This window comes from Simochromis diagramma, unplaced genomic scaffold (genome assembly GCF_900408965.1).
Source record: "Simochromis diagramma unplaced genomic scaffold, fSimDia1.1 OVJJ01000798.1, whole genome shotgun sequence".
Lineage (NCBI taxonomy): Eukaryota > Metazoa > Chordata > Actinopteri > Cichliformes > Cichlidae > Simochromis > Simochromis diagramma.
The window spans coordinates 1959225-1977545 of NW_024386736.1; the positions used below are offsets into that span (position 1 = coordinate 1959225).

An 18321-nucleotide genomic window follows, 5' to 3' on the forward strand; every position below is an offset into this window, starting at 1 on the left:
TATGGTTACCCTTAAAGAAAGTAACTAGAGGCAGGCTACATAATCAAATGAAAAAGAATGTAACTTTTTTTTATATTAAAATAAGCAGCCTAACAGCAGATTAAGGTCAAACTTTTCATGCTGCTCTTTGACAACAGAAGCTTTTTCTCATTGTAAACCATTACAATCACATATGGAACACAGTTGGAACATCTTCACATCTTTCTGTTCAACAATACATATATATATATATATATATATATATATATATATATATATATATATATATATATATATATATATATAAACACCCAGCACGCCCCTGCGGGCGGTTTATCCTTCAAGCTCGGGTCCTCTACCAGAGGCCTGGGAGCTTGAGGGTCCTGCGCAGTATCTTAGCTGTTCCCAGGACTGCGCTCTTCTGGACAGAGATCTCCGATGTTATTCCCGGGATCTGCTGGAGCCACTCGCCTAGCTTGGGAGTCACCGCACCTAGTGCTCCGATTACCACGGGGACCACCGTTACCTTCACCCTCCACATCCTCTCGAGCTCTTCTCTGAGCCCTTGGTATTTCTCCAGCTTCTCGTGTTCCTTCTTCCTGATATTGCTGTCATTCGGAACCGCTACATCGATCACTACGGCCGTCTTCTTCTGTTTGTCTACCACCACTATGTCCGGTTGGTTAGCCACCACCATTTTGTCCGTCTGTATCTGGAAGTCCCACAGGATCTTAGCTCGGTCATTCTCCACCACCCTTGGGGGCATCTCCCATTTTGACCTCGGGACTTCCAGGTTATACTCGGCACAGATGTTCCTGTACACTATGCCGGCCACTTGGTTGTGGCGTTCCATGTATGCCTTGCCTGCTAGCATCTTGCACCCTGCTGTTATGTGCTGGATTGTCTCTGGGGCATCTTTACACAGCCTGCACCTGGGGTCTTGCCTGGTGTGATAGACCCCAGCCTCTATGGATCTTGTACTCAGAGCTTGTTCTTGTGCTGCCATGATTAGTGCCTCTGTGCTGTCTTTCAGTCCAGCTTTGTCCAGCCACTGGTAGGATTTCTGGATATCAGCCACCTCCTCTATCTGCCGGTGGTACATACCGTGCAGGGGCCTATACATATATATATATATATATATATATATATATATATATATATATACAGTCAGCCGAGACTGCAAGACCAGACTGACCAACCTGTGCACTGCCTGGATTGATTACAAGAAGGCCTATGACTCAATGCCCCACACCTGGATACTGGAATGCCTAGAATTGTACAAGATCAATGGGACCCTAAGAGCCTTCATCAGGAACTCAATGGGGATGTGGCGTACAACACTAGAGGCCAACTCCAAGCCCATAGCACAAGTCACCATCAAGTGCGGGATCTACCAAGGAGATGCTCTGTCCCCACTGCTGTTCTGCATAGGCCTGAACCCCCTCAGTGAGATCATTAACAAGACTGGCTACGGATACCGACTACGGAACGGAGCAGTTGTCAGCCACCTCCTGTACATGGATGACATCAAGCTGTATGCCAAGAGTGAACGAGACATCGATTCACTGATCCACACTACCAGGCTATACAGCAATGACATTGGAATGTCGTTCGGACTGGAGAAGTGTAGTCGGATGGTAACAAAGAGAGGGAAGGTAGTCAGAACTGAGGGGATTGAACTACCAGAAGGCAACATTGCAGACATAGAGGACAGTTACAAGTACCTGGGGATCCCGCAGGCAAATGGGAACCATGAAGAGGCCGCTAGAAAGGCTGCAACCACCAAGTACCTGCAGAGGGTCAGGCAAGTCCTGAGGAGTCAGCTGAATGCTAAGAACAAGATCCGGGCCATCAACACGTACGCCCTGCCCGTGATCAGGTACCCTGCTGGGGTAATAGGCTGGCCAAAGGAGGAGATAGAAGCCACTGACATAAAGACAAGAAAGCTCCTTACCATGCATGGAGGGTTTCACCCCAAGTCCAGCACCCTGAGGCTGTACGCTAAGCGGAAGGAAGGGGGCCGGGGACTGGTGAGTGTCAGCACCACAGTCCAGGATGAGACAAGGAACATCCAAGAATACATTGGGAAGATGGCCCCAACTGACCGAGTGCTCAGTGAATACCTCAGGCAGCAGAAACCCAAGAAAGAGGAGGGAGACGAGGAACCATCATGGAAGGACAGGCCCCTGCACGGTATGTACCACCGGCAGATAGAGGAGGTGGCTGATATCCAGAAATCCTACCAGTGGCTGGACAAAGCTGGACTGAAAGACAGCACAGAGGCACTAATCATGGCAGCACAAGAACAAGCTCTGAGTACAAGATCCATAGAGGCTGGGGTCTATCACACCAGGCAAGACCCCAGGTGCAGGCTGTGTAAAGATGCCCCAGAGACAATCCAGCACATAACAGCAGGGTGCAAGATGCTAGCAGGCAAGGCATACATGGAACGCCATAACCAGGTGGCCGGCATAGTGTACAGGAACATCTGTGCCGAGTATAACCTGGAAGTCCCGAGGTCAAAATGGGAGATGCCCCCAAGGGTGGTGGAGAATGACCGAGCTAAGATCCTGTGGGACTTCCAGATACAGACGGACAAGATGGTGGTGGCTAACCAACCGGACATAGTGGTGGTAGACAAACAGAAGAAGACGGCCGTAGTGATCGATGTAGCGGTTCCGAATGACAGCAATATCAGGAAGAAGGAACACGAGAAGCTGGAGAAATACCAAGGGCTCAGAGAAGAGCTCGAGAGGATGTGGAGGGTGAAGGTAACGGTGGTCCCCGTGGTAATCGGAGCACTAGGTGCGGTGACTCCCAAGCTAGGCGAGTGGCTCCAGCAGATCCCGGGAATAACATCGGAGATCTCTGTCCAGAAGAGCGCAGTCCTGGGAACAGCTAAGATACTGCGCAGGACCCTCAAGCTCCCAGGCCTCTGGTAGAGGACCCGAGCTTGAAGGATAAACCGCCCGCAGGGGCGTGCTGGGTGTTTTTTTTTTTTTTATATATATATATATATATATACATGAATCCTGATATAAGAACAGAAGTAACTTCACTTATGAACGACAGGATGAGTTAATACTGTATGATTCATAGATCACGACTTTCAGGTCCAATTAGTTACAGAATATTATTGTGTGATTAACGATAGGAAAGTGAAAATGAGTTTCTGTTAAAAGTGCTTTATAAATAAATATTTATAGAAATGGAAAATACAATTCAGTCTGAGAGTTCAAACACATTTCAGATATTTTTAATCAATTGTTCCCCATAGCTCATTGTTTCATATTTTTTTAAAACAAAATATAGTCGCAGTAGATTAAAGTCTGAATCGCTCCAGCTGTGTTTATTACAAATTGTCATACTGAGATATGCTCAGCAGTTTAACACCTCCACACCTTTCTATTCAACAACTTCAATATATTTAATAAACTGAATATTTAATGCATTCAAAACACAACTGCATGCAGCAAGTAAATAAATTAAAAGCATCATTATTGAGGAATTGAACTGAAGTAGATTAAAATAATATTCATGCTACAACAAAGCATTTAAGGATGCAAACGAGTCAAAGGAAGAGGAAGCAAGTTTACTTTTAGTTTCAAAGATGCAAGATATGTGAAACCAAAGAATATGAACCAGCAGCCCACCCCTCACTCTGATAAAGAGTACTGCTTAGTTTGACTGATGACTCACTTTGTATCTTTTGGTTTGAGCTTTTACTGTCAGCTTTACGCTCAAAGTCTGGACTAAAACAACAATGGAGTTGAGAGATGCTGGTCGTCTGCTTGTGGGTCTCATCTTTTACATTTCAGGTATCAGAGATTATTTATGAGTTCTTATGTAAAAATCGTTAGTTAATATTAACTTAAGAAAAAGGTCTTGTAATATTTACATATGAGGAATTTTAGTTTAGATTAGTTTCTAATGTAAAGTACTGAAAATTATTAAGTGGTTAATAATAAAGACATATTAATAAGATAATAAATATTATTATTAACTCTCTTCTGTTAAAGGTGTTAATGGAGAAGAAACCAGAATCTGTGCTTTCAAAGGTTCATCAGTGGATCTGCACTGCTCACATCAACATCTGACTTCAAGCAGAAAATGGTTCACTATATACTGGGATGGTTACAAGTATATTCAGAGTGAGCTCTCTGTGGATGGACAACATGTAACGTACAACATGTCTGAAGAGAAAATCCCAACTTTAACCATCAATGATCTAAGAGAGAGTGATGCAAACGCTTACTGCTGTATGAAGACTACAGACAGACCAGGACGCTGTTGGTACAAAAGAATTACTCTTCAAGTTGTTACAGGTACAGTGACTTTTACTCATTAATAACTTTCCAAATGACATCATTGTATAAGTTGTTCTCCATCATCCTCTCAGAGCTGCAGGTAAAGGTGATTCCTGCCACAGAGGGACAGACAGTAACACTGATGTGCAGCAGCAGCTGTCCTCTGACTGAAAAGCCTGCAGCCTACATCTGGTACAAGAACAGAGAGTTTCTCTATGAGGACTGGTCTCCCTGGTACCAAGAGCTGCTCAGCAGTGAGGAAGCAGTCACATACTCCTGTGCTGTCAAAGGCTACGAGGATCTCAGAGCCCCTGAAGTCTCTGTGGGTGAGTCATGATGTTTATAGTCCCTACAAACCCTTCAGCAAAAAGCTGTAAAAATAACCTCAGTAAAAATATTTAACCTCATGTCTTTTTGTCCAGATTCCATCACACAGACATGCTTCAGTGTCACTTATGCTTATGGAAACATGTGTTCTTATAATCAGACATCAGTGGATGAGCCGTGCACCATCACATACCCTAGAGGTGACGTTTCCACAAACAAATTGTATAAACACTTCTTTATATCACATTTGTTTAAACTACACAATTATGTGACTTAAATGAGCCGCATGATTATATCTAAATAGTGACAAGAAGTGTATTTATCTTCGATCAACAGAGGTTTATGTTCAAAGAGCTTCTTCCACCTTGGGATTTGTCACACTGACCTGTAACAACAGCTGTAATCTGACTGACCATCAAGCTGTCTACATGTGGTATCACAACAAAATAAACTATTATGAGAATCAACATTATTCAACTCATAACTCTTCAACAGACACATTCTCTTGTGGAGTTAAAGGTCACACACATCTTCAAGCTAAAAAAGTTTGTAAGTGTCAAATCTGTTTGTTTTTTTCAACTAATAATGAAACACAGACCAATCAAACAACTTTAAATCTTCCATTTATATTTCAGGTGTTCAGGATAAAAACTGCTCAGCTGTGAATTATGTCAGCAGGAGAATCTGTGCTCTGGAAGGATCTTCAGTCAACATCACAAGTGAATACTCACATCCTGATAACATGAAGCAAGAGTTTAAATGTTGGAGTAAAAAATGGAGAAAAGATAAAGTGGAAGTTGAAGAGCTGATTGAGGCTGCAGGTCGTGTGGAGTATCAGGACAACATGAAGAACCAACACATCCTGACCATCAACAACCTGAAGAAGAATGACTCAGGAGGATACACATTCAGGTTCAAGAGAGATCATGAAGGATGGACACAGTCTGATCTGCCTGGAGTCTTTTTGATTGTCACAGGTAAATTTAAACTCCTCACTCAGCAGACTTTACTTATTAATATTTCAATATGAGCAGTAGCGCTAGAACTATTCAGATCTTTCTCGGTTATATAACAACGTTAAAATATTCCCTTACAATGAAATGATGGCATTTTGCTTGATTTAATATAATAGTTTTAAAATTATATACAAATGAGTTTTTCGACAAAGAAATAATTTTTGTAACAACTTTCATCTTCAATTGAGGCATTTTAATAAAAGAATTACTTAAACGGTTCAGGAAATACAATCATATTTATACAGTCCCCCATTTTCAGAGGCTCAAAAGGGAACTGGATATCTGATACATTAAGCAAAGAAAGATCCGGAGTTTATTTCAAGTATTTCATATTTATTTACTAAAATGTTCTGGAAAAATAAAATCTTTGGACAAACAAAATCAAGACTCATTTGTACCAGAATGATGGGAACCTACAAGTTTGGAGAAACTATGGCAGTGTTATGGCATGGGAATATATTACTTCCAGTAGATCCAGGTCACTAGCATTTATTGATGTTGTAATTCTAGGATTAGTAGAATGATTTTTAAAATATACAGGGCTATACTTTCTGCTAGGATTCAGCCAAATGCCTCAAATGCAATAGTGTTTCACAGTCCCAATGGATAAGGTATCATGGGCTGGTTGCAGGCAGAGACACAAACACTCACTAACAGACAGACGCACACTCAACATGAGGAACCAGCAACGTGACAAGGAACACTGGGAAGCTGGGAAAAACAAGACGCATGTGAAATAAGTCAGACTAATGACAAGGGAAGCAAAACTGAACACAACACAAGAGACTAACAAAATAAAACAGGAAAGTAACACTGAGACTGAAACACAAATTTAACAGGCCAAAGTAAACACAAAGATAAAACTGAGTAAATATGGGCAACAACAGAAACACAGACTGGGCAACGGGGACATAGGAGGACAGGAAAAACCTGAGAATATCTAACAAAGAAATCTTGAACACACATTTAGAATGACACCCTAACCTAAGCAAATGTAATATTTAAACTGAAAACTACTCAAAGTCAAATAAATGTTTCATTATTTAACTGAATATGAGGACTGGAGGGTCTGCCTGCAGTCAGGTCTCAATTAAAACTCATGTTTTGTGAGTAATTCATGTTGCGATTTGGAAGAGTTTCATGTCTTGCCTTAATACTATTATTAATACTATTATTATTACTATTATTATTGTTGTTGTTGTTAAATCTTCGTCTTTCAGAGCTAAGAGTGAAGATGAGTCCTTCTGCAGTGGTGACAGAGGGTCAGAGAGTCACACTGACCTGCAGTACCAGCTGTCCTCTGACTGACAACACAAACTACATTTGGTACTTGAACAGTCGACCTCTGACCCCGAGAGAGAACCAGAACAAACATCTGATCCTAGACCCAGTCAGCAGGGAGGATGCAGGAAACTACTCCTGTGCTGTGAAAACCAACAAAGATATCAGCTCTGCTCCAAAGACTCTCACTGTCCAAAGTATCACAGGAATGTGGACAATTGGAGTTTCTGTAATAATTCTGATTTTAATACTTCTCTTTTTCTTCTTTTTGATTAGGTAAGCAACAGTGTGTTTGATTCAAAGTGACAACATTTAATCTCTGGCATGAACTCACTTATTTTTTCTGTTTATTACTTTCAATAATCAGAAAAAAGAGGACTACGAGTCAGTCTTCCACAAACGAAACATCAAACAACATAGTGGAGGTAAAGATTACTGTAGAGTTGGAAAACACATTTTCATACTGAATGATCTTTCTTACAGAGTCAAAGGAGTCAAATCTTTAAGTCTATTATGATGTATCGCTTTTTGTTCTCAGCTAAATCCTGATCCTGTGTGTGAAGACGTCTTAGGTGAGCCACAGGTGGAGGATGAAGTCCTCTACAGCAAAGTCTACTTCTTTAAAAACCACACAGATCCTCTTTTGTCTACCATAGAGCCACTTCAGCCAAGAGAAGAGCAGCATGCTGATTACACTGTGGTGAAGTATAGAAATAACACGAGCTCTGATGAAGAATCTGTTGTCCTTTCAACAGAAACAGACCCCACATGGTGTTGAACAAGCCTTTTAACACATCTCTGCAACTGTCATTTAAAATTTTGTGCATCACACTTGAATCTTCATTTTACCTTTTTGCTGTGTTCGACAAAATTAGATTAGGCAGTTCGATTGGGCTTCACATGTTACTCATATGAATGGAATAATTCATGATCATGTAAATATTATGCTCATGTATTTTTATTTTTATTCTATTTTAGGAGGTCATGTGCCTTTTGTCTCCCTTTTCTAACCGTGAGAGCAATTACACACAAAGAAAGGTTGTTCACTATAATCCAAGAACAAAGGGATACAACAACTGTAGTGTTTGCTGTGGGGATGACCCTTGTGTGCATGTGCTATTATAGCAGAAGACACTGAAATGTGGGAATGTCACTGCATTATAGCCTTGATTTTGTCACAGTGCAGAATATTTAAGTCCAAGTTGTTACTCTTATTTATTTCGTAACAACTGGAAACCTTGTTATGTCTTTTTCAGAACTGTACATTTAACCATTTCATTGCTGTTAGTAATTTTTATTTCATTGACGGTTTGTTCTTATATCATTATATCACTGGTGAATTTTGCCACTTAGCGCTGCCCTTTGTCACTTTTATATATGTATAAACATATGATGTGTTTTTGTGTATATATGTAAACCTTGTTGAAAATTTGGATTTACAAAGTATGACAATTACAAATACAGATATCAGTGTCACAGTATAAAGACAAATAACCCGATTTAGAAATTAATTTATTTGTGGCAACAAGCAGAGACAAAAAGCTTTTCATCTGTAAACTCCTCACCCAGCCCCCACACTTGCATGCGCATTGCTGCGATTGCAATCAGTTTCTAGCAGAGAGAACTGTGGTCTTTTTGCGTGCTAACTCAAAGATAATAACAGGGTTCAGTGGAAAATATTACTGAAAACATATCCTGCAAGCGCCAACCAAATACCCATCTGCAGAGACTGCTGCTGAGATCATGAGCTGTGATAATGGCAGCCTACGGTGGACAGACCACAAACTGCTAAAGAGCAGAACAAGACTGGTACTTAATAATGGTGATGTTTTCCAAATGGTCACTATTATTATTAATATTATTGTTATCATTATTATTTTAACAGGCTGTAAACATGCCTTGTAAAAATGTTTGTATGAGCATTTTAACTCTTGTGCCCTTTTTTGTTATTGCACTCCATCAGGTTTGAGCAGGAGAGTTTTAGAAAAAATAATGAATACATAGAGCATATATATACATACATAAATGTAGAGGAATAATATCAATACTTAGAACAGTTATTGAGAACTGAAAGTTACCTGAACATCTAAAATATTCAGCACAAGACAACTAAGCCCCATTGTTCTTCCTGCAGACAGCAAAAGAAGCACAGAGGAAGGACATTCATGTTTACTCTCTTTTCTTTTTGTCCTTGCCTGTCCTGTCCAGCAATCAGAATTATTGTCTGAAGCCCAAGAAAAAGCCCAGCAGATTTATGTTCCCAAAGTAGTAATATACCGATAGCTTTTTTGCCCCCCCCCCCCCCCCACACCCCCTCCCCCGCGGGCATTTCCCCCCCCTCCCCTATCCCCCTCCGCGTCCGTGTGCACGTGCGCGAGAACGGACTTTTTGCACGTGCATGTGGGTCCAGGGGTCATATGAGTTTACATGTGTTTAATAGCGTATTATTTAATGAAACCATTATGTGTTTTAATTAAACTCTTTTTAAAGGATTGTATAGGTCTCAGAGTTCTGTTATTTAGACATAGATGATTTAATTTAACTACTTTAGGGGTATTTTAACTAGTTAGGAGCCTTTTGCATTTTCTTCAGTGCTATTTAGGAGCAAATAGTTTTCAAACAGAGGGCCGCAAATAACAGTGATACTTCTAAAAACCGTGTATTCCCACACAGCATTTAATTTAGCTAGTTTAGGAAGATTTCACTTTTCTAATAGTTTCACAGGCTAGTAGTTTTTAAATAGAGCACCACACACAACATGTATCCCTTTAGAAATAAACTGCGATACTTCTAAAAGTACATATTCACACTAGCACTGTATCAACCTCAATGTGGCTTTAATGCAACTAGTCTTATAATTATCTACTAGTCTGCAACAGTTAGACTCGATGATTACACATAGATGATTTAACTACTTTAGGGGCATTTCACTTTTCTAAAAGTTTCACAGGCCAATAGTTTTAAATAGAGCACTGCAAACAACATGTATTATTTTCGAAATAAACTGTGATACTTCTAAAAAACACATATTCACACCTAGTCACACTCTGTAACAGTTAGACAGAGGGGGTGCAGTTAGGCTCCCAACAGTCTGTAAAAAGGTATGAAGCAACAAAAGAGGCTCCCTTATCAAGAGTATCCCAGCACCCATCCCAACTGTAGTTCCATACATTCCACATTTTTTAATTACAAACAAACAGTTAATTCCATTATCTTATCTTATCATGTCAGAGGCCAACAGAAACCTTGTCCAACAGAGTCTCCAAAGGCTTTCCACCTTTCTTCCTTACATCGTACTCTTTTATCTCTACATCTCAGAGGTCAACTGAAAGTAGCCCCACCTATATAAAAACACCCCATCAGACACACAGTATTTTCCTCAGCACTTCACAACTGCCGCAAGGTATATCGTTTTAACTTTTTATTTTTTCACCTGAATGTGCGTTGGAGCCGACTTTGCTACCCGCACAGAACGTTTCTGACAGTCGGGCGCTGCTTATACAATAGAGAAAAGCAACAATACAGAGTGTTTCTCTGCTCCAAGAAATCCGAGGGCCCTTCACAAGGTAAGCATGTCTGTTATACCCAGGGCATAAATGTCTGTATGTCGGTGCTGATTATTCAAACCCTGTTTAAAATGTGATACATATGTTGTCCGAAAACAATTCCTCTAAATTTGCAAAGTTACTGATTTAAAAAATATATATTTTCGAATTTTTAGTTGCATGTCAAACATATGATAGACTCTTGAGCATATTCATATAGCTAAATTCACAATGGTATAACCGTGCTAAATAAAAGAGGCCCAAGCACCAATGCACTCTAACCCACTCCGCTAAACTGTATGTTGATAAGTAATGAAGCATACCTCTACCTCTACACCTGAAAACAGTTTGTATCCGCACTCTGAGGGTCTGCTGAATTGTTTTTAATACGGCACTTTTTGACGAACAGCAGATGATGAAATCCTCTTTATTGTAGAAACTGTCCCTAAGCTGTTGTTGCTCATACTTACTGAGGTCCCTAGCTACTTCCTTACTATGTCAGTAAACTTTTTTGAAAAGGAAGCTGTTGTAGATTTAAAGAAACATCTTAATTGAAGCAAAGGCAAAAAAAAACTGGAATGAATTTTATGTGACTGTTCATATTAAAGCCAACAACAAGTGAAAATCCAAAAACGGCTCCAATCCTTTGTTTTAATGATCTCCCCCCTCTCTCTCTCTCTCTCTCTGTGTGTGAGTGTGTGTGTGTGTGTGTGCGTGTGAGTGAGTGTGTGTGCCCTCACAGAAGGAAGGTCATAGCAGGAGCTTTTCTCAAACGCATTACCAATCAGTTTTTTACAAGAAGTGTAGCTCATACAATGGTATAAATGTATTCTTTGCGATACTTTATAAATATGAAACTAAAGATTTTGAGTTCGTGCACATTGTGAAGCAAGAATCTAAATATTTGTGTCACAATGATTTCTATAAAAGCATGTTGTTTATGGGGATAATGCAACAAATCTTTTGTGCGTCCTATTAATGATCAATGATAATTGAAGAGGAACCCAGGCTCAGGACATTTTCATGACAAGTGACAGCGCAGACAACTACTAATGAGAGAACATGTTTTATCATCATAAACACGATGATATGAAGCATCGTTAAAGTGTCACTTCAGTAATGTTGACTCATGTTTTTAATAATTACTTTAAAACACTAAACTCTAATTTCTGTGGTTTATTTTAAGTTAAGACGACGAGTTTTACTTCTCACTGTCCGTGTTATGTGTATCTATTTATCATGTACAGGGAGTGCAGAATTATTAGGCAAGTTGTATCTTTGAGGAATAATTTTATTATTGAACAACAACCATGTTCTCAATGAACCCAAAAAACTCATTAATATCAAAGCTGAATGTTTTTGGAAGTAGTTTTTAGTTTGTTTTTAGTTTTAGCTATTTTAGGGGGATATCTGTGTGTGCAGGTGACTATTACTGTGCATAATTATTAGGCAACTTAACAAAAAACAAATATATACCCATTTCAATTATTTATTTTTACCAGTGAAACCAATATAACATCTCCACATTCACAAATATACATTTCTGACATTCAAAAACAAAACAAAAACAAATCAGCGACCAATATAGCCACCTTTCTTTGCAAGGACACTCAAAAGCCTGCCATCCATGGATTCTGTCAGTGTTTTGATCTGTTCACCATCAACATTGCGTGCAGCAGCAACCACAGCCTCCCAGACACTGTTCAGAGAGGTGTACTGTTTTCCCTCCTTGTAAATCTCACATTTGATGATGGACCACAGGTTCTCAATGGGGTTCAGATCAGGTGAACAAGGTGGCCATGTCATTAGTTTTTCTTCTTTTATACCTTTTCTTGCCAGCCACGCTGTGGAGTACTTGGACGCGTGTGATGGAGCATTGTCCTGCATGAAAATCATGTTTTTCTTGAAGGATGCAGACTTCTTCCTGTACCACTGCTTGAAGAAGGTGTCTTCCAGAAACTGGCAGTAGGACTGGGAGTTGAGCTTGACTCCATCCTCAACCCGAAAAGGCCCCACAAGCTCATCTTTGATGATACCAGCCCAAACCAGTACTCCACCTCCACCTTGCTGGCGTCTGAGTCGGACTGGAGCTCTCTGCCCTTTACCAATCCAGCCACGGGCCCATCCATCTGGCCCATCAAGACTCACTCTCATTTCATCAGTCCATAAAACCTTAGAAAAACCAGTCTCGAGATATTTCTTGGCCCAGTCTTGACGTTTCAGCTTGTGTGTCTTGTTCAGTGGTGGTCGTCTTTCAGCCTTTCTTACCTTGGCCATGTCTCTGAGTATTGCACACCTTGTGCTTTTGGGCACTCCAGTGATGTTGCAGCTCTGAAATATGGCCAAACTGGTGGCAAGTGGCATCTTGGCAGCTGCACGCTTGACTTTTCTCAGTTCATGGGCAGTTATTTTGCGCCTTGGTTTTTCCACACGCTTCTTGCGACCCTGTTGACTATTTTGAATGAAACGCTTGATTGTTTGATGATCACGCTGCAGAAGCTTTGCAATTTTGAGACTGCTGCATCCCTCTGCAAGATATCTCACTATTTTTGACTTTTCTGAGCCTGTCAAGTCCTTCTTTTGACCCATTTTGCCAAAGGAAAGGACGTTGCCTAATAATTATGCACACCTGATATAGGGTGTTGGTGTCATTAGACCACACCCCTTCTCATTACAGAGATGCACATCAACTAATATGCTTAATTGGTAGTAGGCTTTCGAGCCTATACAGCTTGGAATAAGACAACATGCATGAAGAGGATGATGTGGACAAAATACTCATTTGCCTAATAATTCTGCACTCCCTGTATGCTACTTTGCTCTGTGGACTGTAAAATGTTTCATTGTGTTCATGAAATAAACCAGACTTTCACTGTCTGCATCTTTTACTGTTTTTCTGCTTTTGTTCACTCCAAGTTTGACAAAACCTACTACGGCTGTGGCTTGGGCGATGTCCTGGCTGCTCGTCATGGTTGATACAGATGTCATCCTGCACTCCTTAGTTAGAGGTGTATACTTAGTTATAGTATATAGTATATCAGAAATCTGTTCACTATTTTTATTACAAATTATATCAGTAAGGAAGCTGACTAAATATTCACTGATAATTTATGGCAAAGGGGTGGGATTAAATAAGTGTATACTTCTTCCCACTCCCTTTCAACATGTAAATTAATCAGAATGTTTTTTTGTATGTAATTTGTATAGTATTTTTTTTCTCTCTTATTTCTTTTCTAAATGTACTTGTATATTGTTCACATGTTGAAATAAATTACCAAATTACCAAATAACTCTGAGACCTATACAATCCTTTAAAAAGAGTTTAATTAAAACACATAATGGTTTCATTAAATAATACGCTATTAAACACATGTAAACTCATATGACCCCTGGACCCACATGCACGTGCAAAAAGTCCGTTCTCGCGCACGTGCACACGCACATGGACGCGGAGGGGGATAGGGGAGGGGGGGGAAATGCCCGCGGGGGAGGGGGGTGTGGAGGGAGAGGGGGGGGGGGGGGGGGGGCAAAAAAGCTATAGGTATATTACTACTTCCCAAGTTGACCAAGTTCCGCTTTTGTTGTCCTGGTCCACTTGATAGTAATAGATTTTATAGATAGAAAGATAAAATAAAGGATTTTTTAAAATATGAGTTATTACAATCAGAACAGATAGGACAGGGGGAGAGGAAAGATAAAGAAAAAGGAAAGAGAAGTTTGGAAGACAGTTAACAGAAGGAGAGGAGAGATAGAGAGAGAAAAGACACTGAAAATCTGCCTCAACACCTGCTGAAAAAAATGAGCAAAAAAAACAACAGCAGGGAATTCACAGCAACAACCAACATATGCAAAAGTAACAGTAAATAATAAATATTAAATGTTACTGAGCAGCATACAGTACTAATAATGCATTATGTGTATAGAGGCAGCAGCCCCCAGATGTCAGCCTAATGTGTACCATAGCAGTATAGTATTGCAACCAATGTTCCTACTAAGCTGCGCGCGTGCACAATTGCGCACTGCAGAAAATCTGTGTTGCACACAAAAAAATCTAACCTGAATTGAAATTAAAATTAATACTTTAACAAATCTGTTTTGCAGTGTTAGTCAGTAAGTGACTGGCTACTCCCATATGGGATTAGAACAATGCCACCTTATTCCATAGTCCAGCAAATAATGCGATTCATATTCGTATATACGCAGCTAATCAACGTCGTTGACAGGCTATGACAGCGTCCTTATGTGCCGACACCGGTGTTTAGCTAGCAAAGCGGCGTGGCTAATGTGGAGTGAAGCCACGTTAATGAAAACGTGGACAACCATTGGAGATGTGAGCAGGACAGATGGAACAATTGACGGAAAAAGTGTTGACTTTGTACCAGTTTTTAAATTGTGTTGATAGGCCACGTAAAACCAGAGTTATGATAAAAATAAATGCAATGTTTGGTTTTCTTCCTGAATACTATCGTTGTTTATATTTACTGCGGGAAGAAACGGTAAAAATGGCGTTTGATAAGGAAAACGCTCGAAAGCGCTCTCTGCCTGTGAGCAAAAACAAAACCAAAACATCCCCCGCCCTTTCCTAATTGTCGAAAAATGTACCATGTCAACCAATCAAAAAATTATATGGCAACCTTACCTTTATTTGTTTAGGAAGGGGGAAGTTTTAGGAGTGACGGCAGTGTTTTGAGATGTGAGAGATTTGCAACGTTTAGCGCAAATCTTGTGTAGTTAGTGTGTAGTGTAGTCAATAGTTTTGTTGTGTGTGTCGGAACAATGAGGCGACTGCTGAATGTTACAGGTGTTACAGGAGTGATACATCTCCTGTTGTCAGGCCTGCAGGTATCAGGCGGTTGTTCTCCTTTATCTCATAGTGGACAGAAATTATTTTTTGGAGTGGCACAAATAATTTGTGTGGCATCAAATTTGATGCAGAACAGCTGATTGTTCTGTAAATAGTTTAGAAAATGCCTTGGCTGCATTTTTAGGTAAACAGCTGCAAAAAACCTTTGTTGTTTGCATAACTCAGTTAGTTACTTCTTCAAAAAAGTAACTATATAATTAATTGCCCAACATTGGTCATTATATACTGTATTTTGCAGGCAGAGAGTTACAGGACTCTCTCCCAGACCACAGACTCACAATACAAGTCAGAGCTTTATAAAAAAAGAAAAGAAAAAAAAGTTGTGTTTTCAAAATTGGAGTTCAAGTTATTTTTACTTCCAATAGTGTTAACATACTACACAGGTCATGATTTGAGGTCAAGATTTTTTAAAAATTTTCATTGTAAGTTGGCTAAAGCAGTAAATTAAAAGTAGTCTAACATGAATGTAAATGCTGTAATTTGATTATTTTAATAAACCATGTAACTTGGATGGATTCGATGCTGGCGTGACCACAGTGCACACGTCTGCTGTTGCTCACAGTGGTCCAAGGGACCGCTCAGGGAGTTTGTGTGTTCACTCAGACACATGAAAAATTAGAGGGAACATTGATTGCAACATGGCATTTGGGTCGTCTAACTAAAAGAGGTAAAAAGGAACATAAATAGTACCATCATTGCCAGACCTGGCCCACATCTGGTTGACATACATCCTGACGTGACACTAGTCAGTCAGAAGTGCCAGCTTGAGTTAAACACATTGAACTTTTGAGAAGTCATTTATTTTTTTCACTTTAGACATTCAGAGCTGAAGAATGTGACAGCACCTTTGTTCATGTTTGCAATACATTGGTAACTCGCTGAGGCTGTAACTTTTTGAGTGCACGTGGATCTGTGCCATCACCTTCTGGGTAACAATGAAATGATGTCCATCGGCAGAGCTAGCAAGAATTTTAAACTTAATAACTCAAGTTAAAAAAAACAAATACTCAAAAGTGTAAGATACCTAACTTGAAATTAGGTTGTGAGTTATGGAAATTAGGAAATGAGTTATGGATGGCCATTTTATAGATGAGGAAGCAGTCATGTACTCCAAAACTAAACAAAAATATATTTTTTAAATACCAAAAGTTTAAAATGATGTTAAACAGCTGTTGCATTAAATAGATGAAATTTATTCAAGAAAATAAATCAAGACATACAAAAAAAGTTTTGAGCCTTTGGCTTATAACAGTAACAAAAGCTGTTATAGGAGGGGTAAATCTGGGATGTCCTTTGGGAACATGGTGGGGTTTCCTTATCCTCACACTCTCTCTTGGTAGAAAAGAAGGTTTCTGTGCGTGATGCCTACAATCAGTGTAACGTTGCATTTTCAACTGATATTTCTGAACTGAGTGACGTGCAATGTTATCCAGTGGAGACACAGCAGAAGGCAAAGGGAGTACATCCAGTTTAGTAACCATCTTTCTGCCATACAGGAGTTCATAGGGAGAGAGGGAAGTAGTTGCATGCGGTGTTGCATGGTAAACTTGAAGCCAATCCAGCACAGTCTCCTTCCATGGTTTTGACTGCTGGATTGCTGTCTGGATAGAGGTGCGGAGGGCAAGATGAAACCTTTCGATTGCTCCATTTGCAGCTGGGTAGTAGACAGATGTTCTGCTGTGGGAGATGACTCTATTACAGAGGTAAACTGTGTACCATTGTCAGTTACAATGTTCTCTGGGTTGCCATGACGACTAAAGACAGATGAGAGGAACTGAATAACATCGTCAGTAGTAGCAGAAGGTGAAAAGGCAAGCTCAGGCCATTTGGAGTAGAAGTCAGTCGATGTTATGACAAATCTACAAGCAGGTATTGCAGTATCAAAAGGCCCAACAATGTCGAGACCAAGTTTTCTCCATGGTCCATCAGGCAGTGGGATGGGTTGGAGAGGAGCAGGAGTATTATATGCAGTTTTGTCATTGAACTGGCAAAGGTGGCATGAGGTTATGGCAGACTGAACTTGTGAGTCCATTTTTGGCCACCAGTAGAGATCTCTTAATCTTTGTTTTGTGCGCACAATCCCTTGGTGACTTCCATGTGCCAGTGCAATCAGTTTAGGTCTCACGGAAAGTGGTGCAATGAGCCTTGAGCCTCTGAGAACATAATCACTTAGGGTTGAGAGTGCATTACAGATTTTGTAGTAAGGTGCAAGTGTGACATCAAGTGCTTTGATTGAGGCAGGCCAGCCACTTTATATTTGTGAACGCAAAGCAACCAGTTCAGGGCAAGTTGAACAGGCAGAGTCAGAGTCAGCAACTGGAAGTGAGGACATGGCAGCAGCAACTTGAGCTATCATTTCATGATCTGCATCTGATGTGGGATGGGAAGAAACAGGCAGGGGCAGGCGAGAGAGACAGTCAGCTGTATAGTTCGGAGAACCTAGGCAGACCAGCGGGCGATGCACATGCCAGCCCTATTAATCCCTTTGGTGCTCAGCAGTGTTCTCAGAGCTTGGTGGTCTGTCCGCAGAGTAAAATGTCGGCGTCACAAATATGTTCTCCATTTCTCTGCAGCCCACACACAAGCATAAGCTTCTTTTTCAACAGTTGAGTACTTTTGTTGTGTTGCAGACAGTGTGCAGGGAGCAAACGCCACAGGTTTTTCTGTGCCATCAGATTGCACTTGAGCAAATACAGCACCAAGCCCATAGTCACTTGCATCAGTAGAGATCACTACACGCAAGGCAGGGTCAAACAGTAGCAGTGCAGGACTATTCACCAGGAGTTTTTTAACTTCTTCAAAGCTCGCTTGTGTATCTGAAGTCCATGTGAAGGTGTTCTTGTCGCTAGCACAGGCACGCATAGGGGCTACAACAGTTGCAAAGTTTGGCAAGAGCTTGGAGTACCATGACACCAAGCCCAAGAAGGATCTCAAAGCAACAGCATCAGATGGGGAGGGGCTCTTAAAACAACATCAATATGCTCCTCATCAGGAAGAATGCC

The 18321-nt window shown here is 40.4% G+C and overlaps 1 protein-coding gene across 1 annotated transcript in view; it reads left to right on the forward strand.

Annotated features, from left to right (window-relative positions):
* The first annotated feature begins 3668 nt into the window (after window positions 1-3668).
* Window positions 3669-18321, forward strand: part of LOC120715298 — a 38053-nt gene continuing 23400 nt past the window's right edge. The window contains exons 1-3 of the mRNA XM_040002244.1: window positions 3669-3797; window positions 3999-4304; window positions 4379-4612. Coding sequence (XP_039858178.1) covers window positions 3743-3797; window positions 3999-4304; window positions 4379-4612 — 595 coding nt within the window. The 5' untranslated portion in view covers window positions 3669-3742. The remainder of the gene's footprint in view (window positions 3798-3998; window positions 4305-4378; window positions 4613-18321) is intronic.